The 10,116-nt window shown below is 41.3% G+C and overlaps 1 protein-coding gene across 3 annotated transcripts; it reads right to left on the bottom strand.

Moving 5' to 3' along the window:
* Positions 1-283: 283 nt before the first annotated feature.
* hsf1 (heat shock transcription factor 1) lies at positions 284-8,827 on the bottom strand. Of its 3 annotated transcripts, none has more exons than XM_012922789.4 (15): positions 8,444-8,827; positions 6,319-6,427; positions 5,269-5,405; positions 4,866-4,990; positions 4,718-4,793; positions 4,488-4,549; positions 4,033-4,105; positions 3,737-3,855; positions 3,475-3,656; positions 3,246-3,399; positions 2,535-2,606; positions 1,949-2,054; positions 1,807-1,860; positions 1,656-1,701; positions 284-1,570 (listed from the first exon to the last, which is right to left on the bottom strand). In XM_012922789.4, the coding sequence occupies exons 1-15, from the start codon at positions 8,561-8,563 to the stop codon at positions 1,401-1,403; spliced, it is 1,605 nt and encodes a 534-aa protein (XP_012778243.1). In that variant the 5' UTR covers positions 8,564-8,827; the 3' UTR covers positions 284-1,400. The 3 variants fall into 3 exon arrangements, with proteins under 3 accessions (XP_012778243.1, XP_012778244.1, XP_023009000.1); XM_012922790.4 differs by having other exon boundaries at positions 3,246-3,396; XM_023153232.3 differs by lacking the exon at positions 2,535-2,606 and having other exon boundaries at positions 8,444-8,826.
* Positions 8,828-10,116: the final 1,289 nt, after the last annotated feature.

Genomic DNA, 10,116 nt, shown 5'->3' with positions numbered 1-10,116 from the left:
GAGCTTCACTGACTGTTGTTAGAAAAGTAGCGCTTACTATAAAACATGGTTTCCTAACAGATAATCTATCAGGCTGAAAACATGCTGGAAATAAACATAGTTGATGTTAAACTGAAACTCTGAACTTTACCTGCTCCTGACCAGGTGATCTGTTCAGCATCAGTTAACGTGGTGATTTAGCTTACTCACACATTCATTTCACTTTGTAGAGACAACGCAGTATTACCAACCTTATGACATCCTCACAGTTTGATTTAAATCAACCAGTCATTCATTCACATGCTGCTGTTTAAAAACATTTTATTGAATCAAAATTTTACACTCAGAATACATCAACATTTCATCTGCCCTTTGACCCCGTCTTTGTCCTCTCTACACGTGGAGCGCCATCATGTTAGCCTGGAGGACTCGGGTGGATTTACCACTTGCCTTAAATATAATTGTACTATATTAACAGATGTGTTAATACTGAAGGGAGCTTTCTGTTTGTTCAGCTCTGACCATGTGACCAATAAAATATCCTCAGGACTTCAGGTGTTTCTTAGCCATCAAAGAGACGACTGGTTCAGGTGAGCCACAGGTGACTTAGCATACAGAAAAGCTGCTCAGTAAGAATGACGACATCACAGATGAGCCCTGTATCACAGCACTGAGCCTGAGATGTGGTTAAGATCTCGGCCTTTGTTTAAACTTTAACCAAGTGAAGCTGTGAGGAATGTTAACCCTGTGTCTGATGACATAACAACGTGCAACCCCGACAAATTCAAACAAAGTTTCCTTAAACTGGCCTTGCAAACACAAACACAATTGGCAGCACGGACCATCATTTGGTTACCTTCAGAGTTCCATCCATGAAGCTTCTGCAGACAAGAATCTCAAATCTGATCCAAAGCATCTCTAATATACAAGTCAAAAAAGGCGCTCATACCATCTCAGACATGTCTCTGCATTATTTCTGAAACATGGGGACACAGCAGTGAGCAGTGATGTGAACTCATGTTTCGGGAACTAACTGAATATAATAGTAATATAAACTGATGGAAACAAACTAATGAGAAATAACACTGATCCACATGGCTCTTTCATATGGGTAGGCAGTCAGTCAGGTCGCACAGCACTTGTTGATAAAACTCCAAAAATATTCTGATTCTTTTCAATCTATTTTACACAAGAAAATAAAGACGACCATAAAATCTGACTTCAACATGCATTCAACAGCAACAAAGGCTTCCATTTAAGCTTCAACAAAGAAGAAAAGAACAAGAGTAGAAGAAGAAGACAGATTAATATCAATAACATCTGTGTAATAAAAACACAACCTTTGACCTATCGACTGTTCTCATCTATTGCTGCAACTGAGTCAGTGCTCAGGTGTCACATTGCTATGGTTACTCGAGAGGTCAGAGGTTGGAGTCCAGATTGCCATGGTTCAACAAGGTGATGCCTGGGTCCTCGGTGTGGGGGTCAGAGCTGAGAAATGGCTCAGTTTCCAACTCCAGCAGCGCTGGCAGGTCAGCCCCGCTGTCAGATTCAGACGTTTGGACAGGTGTATACTGAACCAGCTGCTTTCCTGCACCAATCAGAGAGCAGCACAGTGTCATGACATGACAACAGACAGGTGGATGGAGCAGCAACTTACTGAAGGCATGACTCACCCGTTCCGCTTTCTTCACTTCCCTTAGGAGCTTCATCAGACAGCAGCTAGTGGGAAACGGTAACATCAGTGAGACAGGTCTGACATCATCGGCAACAGTACGCTCTTATTTTTGAAACAGCAGACCAAAGAATGTGAAATTTGCAACTCACGTTGTCCAAACTGTCGAGGTCAAAGTCTGCAGGCGAGCCAGATGAACTGAAAAACTAAGCACCCACACACACGCACACACAGTTAGTGACACACAAACACAAGTGATAATAATGTGAGGTGGTAACAAGAAGTCAGACTAACCTCAATAAATGGAACTGTATCCAAGGAGAACGTCTGTGTGTTGAGTATGTTCTGCAGGTTCTCTAAGCCGCTGTCGATAGTATCCACATGATCCAAAAGCTCAGACCTGAGGCACACAGGTGAGACAGGTCTGATGTTAGGTCACATGTCTGCCGTTATTCTACATTTTCCTTTATGTCTGCAGAGATCCAAATAAATACATGATCTGCATCTCAACTGTTCCATACAGGTGAGCTCAGTTTGAACCTGCCAGTTCTCTGCTGTTAATAATCTTATGCAAAGGCTCCACCCCTCACTGTGGCCACACACAGTATTTCCTGTAGTCAGAACATGCCTGAAACATTTCCTGCTGTGAGCCACCTAAGAAACCTTTTTTGACCTGTTGACCGGATTGCTTACTTCTGCACTTAATATTGACCAAATATAATCAATTAACTATCTCATGACCTCTGACATCTGATCAGCTAAAGAAGCTGATCTGGACCTCACACATTTGACAAGAAGAAAATGCAGAATGTCACCAGAAGACTTCAAAACTTTACAAATATTTACAAATCAATAATTGTTTGTAGAGTTAGTGATTCACTTGTCAGGTTGTGCTGAGAGGAACCGCCAAACATCAGGTGGGAGTCCACCTGCAGAGGGAATGGGGCGTGGTCTGAAGGAAGCACAGGGGTTTTAATGACACACTTGTCCTGCAACAGGACCATCACCTTAAATGTAAGACAAACTGAAACCACACCATGGTTAGTTAAGAGGCTTTCAGATAAGGCAGCGCTGCACTTGCTATTCAAGTGGGCTGAATAGGAGGAGGTTCCTAAACTTGTAGCACAAACTTCAGACTGAGGTCTAACTCGCACACTCCTGACACAAGCTTGCAATCTGCATTCAGCAGAACACTTTCAGTATCCTGTCTGAAAGACACTTTTCAGAAAGACACTCAGAATGTCAAGGTGACGGATGCAGGGGGTGGGGCAGCTGTTCAGGGAAGCTGCAGGTGTTTGTTGGGGCAGTTTCTGGAGAGATGCTGGGGAAGCTGTCAGTAAAGGGTGACGCCTTCCCCAGCGTAAGGGTGGACTGAGGACAGTTTAATAGACAGTCTACTGAGACGGTTTGTTGGGCAGCTCTTTGCAACCTCGAACACAGTTTCAGCTTTAGTCAGAGCAGGGCCACTGTTGGGGAAATACTTGGGCTAACTCTTGGTAAACACTCATAGTTGTTCATTGCAGGTGGTACTAACTCTATTAGAAGTCTCTATGAATGTTTCACAACTGCATACTGGTGTAGTCACACTTACCTGTCAATACAGGCGATGGCTTGACATTTCTTCTGAGGTGCTGTTGTGCTGGGGGCTGTGTTTGCTGTGGTAACAGAGGTGAGTGATTGGGTGGATGAGGCAGAAGACAGGGGGCCAGTGGAGACGGGGCTCATCACCACAATGGGACTGGCTGCTGAGAGAAAGATTTTTATTTACCAGAAATGCTCTGAACAGGAATCAAACTGCTAACCACAAACTTAATGTCTACCAGTGGGAGCACTGCTCGTGGAGGTGACTGGGGTGGGTGGCTCATTCTCCTCTAGGATGGAGTTAATGAAGGTGGTGGGGGAGAAGGGCGTGTCCACTGGTGCAGCCACTTCCTCCAGAACAGGACACACCTCCACCTCTGGACTGGACGGCTCCTCTTTGATATCGACTGATTGGCTCTCTCTGCAAGGAGGTTATGCACTCTGACTTCTGAAGGATCAATCACTTACTGACTAAGCAGGACTAATCTGATCAGTACTCACCCTTGGTCCGTCCAATCACTAGCCAATTCATCTGAACCAGATGTGGCCATGTCTGTGATGTCAGAAATGATGGGTCCTGAAGTCACAGAGGTGTCAGCTGAGAAGAGATTGGCTGCAGCCTGAAATGAAAAACACAAAAGCACAAGTGACCAAGTGAGGACAAAGATCTGCACAGGTAGATATGAAGAGTCTAGTTTTCAAAGCTAAAGCTAGACAATCAGCTAATGTCACTCTGAAAGATAATCACCGCTGACTGTGCAGCTCTGAGTGAAAGATGTAAATCAGAGACAAGTTACCTGCTCCAATGAGAAGGGACGGCTATATTTGGGCATTGAGTGGGTGTTGCCAGAGTCGTTGAGCATCAGAGGACTGCAGAGAGAGTTAAAATGAATAAACGAAAATGCAAAACATGTAGCAGCTTAGGCTGCTGCCCCTGCGACCCGGCCTCGGATAAAGCGGATGAAGATGGATGGATGGCAAAACATGTACAGACGAAACTGAATTTAAGGTCAGGTATGAGAGGGAAATGGAACTGGTACTTCAAAATAAAAGCAAAAGTCAGAAATTTGGGCAGTTGGATCCTCATTTTATCACCTGGGAACATTTTCTTGAAAATGTTCTTAGCAGAGAAAATCTCACAGCATCCAATCTGCACTTTGAAATTATCTAGTGTCTAAGTCACAATTGTAACATTTTGTGGTGTACAGTGTAGCATTTGTTGTAGTATCTATGGTATCAAAAAAACACTTGCATCTTCCTCTTGACTCCTAGCAGTCTGTTGGACTGAATGAGAGACACCAGGAACTGTATGAGCTGGAGAGAGAGAAAGACAGGCAGAGAGTTCATTAATGTTAAGATAATGTCTGACAACTATGTGGCATCACTCTCCCCTGAGGTTTTCATATTTTTAGAGGGATCACATCAGGTGTATTCTTACAGAGTTCTGCTAATTGGAAAGGTGTGGACAGTGAGAACAGGTACCTTGTTGACAACTTTCTGCTGCTGAGTGTGTTTCTGTCTCAGACTGGCCACCTCTCTCCACAGAGCCTCGTTCTCACTGAAATACAAAATCAGCCTTTAGTCAACACTGCCGAGTGGTTTCTAGCCCCGATTCTGGTTTGGTACTTACTGTTTCATTGTGACGATCCTGGAGTCGATGGTTTCTTGTTTTCCCTTCATCAACTGGACATCGTTCAGGATCTTATTCACTTCCTCTGCTGAGATTTTCGCATCATCCTGACGCACTGATGACACCTGTTCCAATCACAGCATACCGTTACCAAGGAGATGGACAGGACAGGTCAGATTGGGTTCTGAGTTCGTAGTACCACATGCACAGCGATAGATTAAAGGCCACTCTGACCCCACATTAAGGGGGCTATACAAAGTATTTATGATTGATTAGCTGTATCCTGTGATGTCACACAGCACTCTGAATCATCACCTTTCAGAGGAAGTCCAGCAGAGTCTGCCTTTAGTCTATCACCTGTCTGCATTTTTAGGTATTCTCTGGTGTGTGAGGCACTACATACGTTGGTGACTTTGCGTTTGATGTTCTCCAGCAGATGTTCTTGTCCTCTGATGAAGAATGGGTGCTGAAACTCTGTGTCATCTCTCTCTGGTTTCACCAGACCACCCTGCTCAATGTGCACCACCTTACGGAAACCATCTGAGAGAAGTACCATTACACCATCAATAAAGGATGTGGACACCATCAATACAATGCTACACTTGCTAATATCACAGCTGCTCTTTCTGGCTCTTCCATAGTCCAGATGCCTTTGCATGCACAGTGCTAGAGGTGGAGCATGCACAGGTGGGCCTGTCCTTTTCTTCTATCCTACTTTTTATAAAGATGGTTCTGCTGAGTGTTGAGAAAAGTTAAGCTTTTCAGCATACCAGTCAACTAGCACTTCTTCAGTGACATGGAGAAAAAGAAGTTGCTCATGCACAAAGATCATCATGATGAACGATCAGTTGATATACACAAACCGGTACCTCCAGCGCACAGACCAGTACCGGTCTGTGAGTCGTTTGGTACCGGACCACGAGAGTTGAGGCTCAGGTGTGAAATTTGTGGTTTTTATCCGTTTTTATCGTTAACTCTGTTTCCCTGGGTCTTTTCCCATGTGTTATGAATAAATGTTCTTTTTTGGGGGGTACCGATACTCGTTTTATTTGTTGTATTTATCCACAACACCTTTAAAACCAGTCCGTGAAAATATTGTCGGACATAAACTAGTCTGTGCCGCAACAAAGGTTGGGGAGCACTGGCTTAGCTCATTAACTGCTATCTTCTCATTAACTGCTATGTTAACTGCAGGCTACCTTGCCTTGTGATGACTGGTTGTTGCTGCTATGATAATTACAGCAGCAAAGAAAACCCGCTAAACACCAGACATTTCACTCATATCTCAATGTTTCTTCACAAAGCACACTTGATTGGGTGAATCTTCTTTCCCAAAAAATAAATCAATGAAAAAAAACAAAAAAAAACAACCAGTGGTGATAGCCCCACCTCTGAACAAGCTACCATTCAGAGGTGGGGCTAACACACTGATGATTCCTTGCTGGTTACTCACACATGTTGAGTTGGCGGATAAAAGAGGCCATGTTGTTGTGCTTGAAGAACTTTGGGAGAACTTCTTTGGAAAACCGCCCCTGGTCGAACACATGGAAACTGGTACCACTCTTATACAACAGGAGAAAAAGAAAAAGAATCTGTATTATTGTGGTGGCTGTGATTCAGGATGCAAAGCAGGTCATCTGTTAATCAGAAGGTTAGTGGTTTAATTCCTCTCTGCTCCATTCCTTGGGCCACAAACTGAACCCTGAGGTCCGGGTGCTCTTCGATGCGTTCATTAGTGTGTGACTGTTCGACAGAAAGCGCGCAGGTTGAAAAAAGTGTCGCATGAATGTGTGTAAATGAGACATGGTGTATAAAGCACTTTGAGTACTTGAGTATTAAGGAATGTATAAGAACCACTCCATTTACCTTATAATCAACCGATAAAAACAGAGACTATATACGCTCTTACGCTCTCAGGAATCTCCAGGAATAGATCTGAAAGTCAGAGCACACTGCTAACACTTTAATCTCAGCTGTCTGCTCTCCTGCAGACTGTGTCTGACCAGCTCACAGTTTATTGATTATTTCAACATTTTGGTTTTTTTGCACATCAGGCACTGATGAATAGATTACTGATTGGAACTCTTATTTAAACAGAACACACACACACTGCAGATGAAAGTGAACTCTTTATTTGGATCATCTATCCATGGAAGAAAAACAACGATATAAAGAGAACCCATTAATTTTGGGGACTTGTGATCCATATCCTGCCGCGGAAGCTTTATGTAAAGGAGGTGAAGAACAAGAAAATGTTTGTTGTTAAAGCAAAAGTAAGCGCTACATAGCTAGCTTAATTATGACAACCTCAATCAGGATTTTTTTTTCTTAAGTATTTTTAATGATCTTTAGGCATGAAAAAAATATCTTGCAACTTCATTTCTTAAACATGTATTTTTCAAATAGTTTTTTACATGTCCACTTAGGTGGACATTTGGAATGGGTGGCAGGGTATGGGGTGACACATCAGTGTCCAGTGTAGTGGTTTATGTGCAAGTATACCATCAACTCTGACACAAATACAAGAAAACAGCCTTTGAATAGGTGTCCACTGTAGTGAGCACTGTGCGTGAAAGGGTTAAACACAAACTACCAAATGTAAATCTTACATTTTGTTGACTTGGATATTTACAGTGTAGTTCCAGAAAAGTTCAGGTAGTATTAACTTGTCACAATAATATCATGTCATAACAGTAAAGTTGACCGAGTATTTTTCTAATGCCAGTTAAATCATTCCTGCACTGCACAGCCAGGGTTGTTGTGAAAAGCAGATGTAGCCAGTAAGAGTTAGGAGGTGTGCTTACATGTTGGTGCCATAATCAAAACTCCTCTCTGGCAGTTGTAAATAAATGTTGATTACTGCATCTGATAGCCCAGCAACTATCTGGCACTTTGGTTTCTAGTTAAACTAGGAGACGTTCACAGGGAGGCTGGAGAGCAAAGGACCGCAGTATTGTTTTTGCCATCTAGGTGGGGGTGTGGCAGTAATGAAAACCATGGATTAAAGGTTCATTTTCCTTTTTAAACTACACTAGGAAATTACACTTGAGAATCTTTAATCTGGTGTTACATGACCTTCAGCTGTGGGCGGAGCCTAATAGTTATGCAATTTAAAAAAAACAAATAAACAAAAAAAAAACCCACCTAAAAATCAGGAAAATAAAGATGGAGACCTCTTGGTGATAAGTGACTGATTTCAGTGCAACTGGTAGTTAACACCTGCAGCTGTACATTGTGTGGGCTATGACACTACAGTGACATCAGCTTATTTGAATTCAGGCTTTATGCCAATCACCAAAACAGCTGCTGGGATCTGTTAGTCAGAAAAACAACCGTCAACTGATCATTTACTGACTAGCTGATGATGTCTGAAATCATTTGACCTCTGACGTGAGATCTGTTAGCCTTAATAGCTCACTGAAGCCAAGCTAACTGAGCTGACCTCTTTTCCTTAGTCAGTAAATAAAGTTTGTCAACAAACCTGTCTGCATTCCAGTTTAAATAAAGTTGTGTCTGTTTCTGCAGTGTAATTAAAGTTAAACTTGTCTGCGTTAGCTGTTAGCTATTAACGTGCGTACCGGACTCCAACAGATGAGCGGGTCGGTGTCCGGGTCCTCCACCAGGGTCCACAATTTGGTCAGGAAGGCCGGGACGTTCCCGCTGCTCAGCACCGCCCCCCCTCCTCCGGGATATTCCATCTGAGAGACGAAAATCGAGCACACACCTGAGCTAACGACGCTAACTGCTAGCTGCGTCAGAAAGAAAACAACGAACTACGACTCGGGTCCTTGATCTGACTCGGACCGTGCCTGTTTGGTCCCACTGCTGAACTCAGAGTCCCCCGCGGGGCTGCAAACAGACGTCCTGAACTTTATTTCACTTAGAGCAGCGACAACTCCGCAAATCCGATAAAACACAACTGCGCAGATAGCTGCCCAGCGCGGTCTGATGGCGTCAGCACAATACGTAACCCTAAAGTTCTGTCGCGCTGTGATGTGATGTGCAGTAATGCGGATTATTATTATTATTATTATTTTAACTTCATTAGCAATTCAAACATTACAGATATAAATGAGCAAAAGACAATGTCAGGGGGTTTCGTGTAATAACAATTAGACACAGGCTAATCACAAGATACCAAACAAGGAGCATAAATTTATAGTTTTATTGCTTTTATATTATGAGAATGTTGTATAGTTTTAAAATATTGTCTGGTTTCATTTATAAAGCATTGAAAAGACGGTTTTGCATTAGAAATTTTGGATTCATGTATATGAAATTTAGCCATTAAGATTAGTAAATTAATCAAATGAAATGTGTTTGACCTATTTGCAGGGCAATCAAAGAAGCCAAACAATATTTTTCCGTAACAAAGATAAGATAAAAGAAACAACAAAAGCACAAACATCTTGCCAGAAAAGATTAGCGCATAAGTAGGATCAAAATAAGAGAGAAATATCTTTCTTCTAACAGTTAAAAAGAAATAACAGTTAGCATCAATGTCTTTTTATATCGTACAAGAAAGGTTCTGGTGGGTTAAAAACTATGAATAATTTTAAAAGATATTTCCTTTAATTTCTTGGTTAACAGGAATTTCAATGGTGTGGTCCAAATTTTCTTCCATTCCAGGTCCTAGTATAAATTATTCCATATATATATATATATATATATATATATATATATATATATATATATATATATATATATATATATATATATATATATATATATATATATATATATATATATATATAGATAGATATATAGATATATAGATATATAGATATAGATATAGATATATATCTTTATCTACATATAGATATAGTTCCAAATATAGTATCTGTGCAGAGAAAAGTTGTGTTTATAAAGCAACGACCAGGAAAGAAGCATCTGGTCGTTGGCAAAGTTGGACAGTTTTAAGGGGATTTTATCAATACTGTAATTACAAGATAAAACAAAGACTAAAATTTATTTATTTATTTTTTAATTTGGAATAAAGTTCCAAATTGATGTTGGGTTCCTGAGAAATTGTTTGATCCAGTTTACTTTAAACACATTGTTTACTGTAGAAAAGTCAAGAAAGTTTATTCCACCATGTTGGTATGAGTTGGATAAACTGCTCCCTTAATATAATGTATTGTATTCTTATAAAGGAGTCTGTCAATATCCACCAGGGTTTCTGTATTTACATCAAGAGACAAAGCAGCATAAGTCAATCGAGATAATCCCTCCGCTTTGGTGTGTAAAACTG

The sequence above is a fragment of the Maylandia zebra genome, linkage group LG22 (assembly GCF_041146795.1).
Source record: "Maylandia zebra isolate NMK-2024a linkage group LG22, Mzebra_GT3a, whole genome shotgun sequence".
NCBI lineage: Eukaryota > Metazoa > Chordata > Actinopteri > Cichliformes > Cichlidae > Maylandia > Maylandia zebra.
Note: the sequence above shows the minus strand (reverse complement) of the source record. Positions and strands in the feature narration are given on the sequence as shown.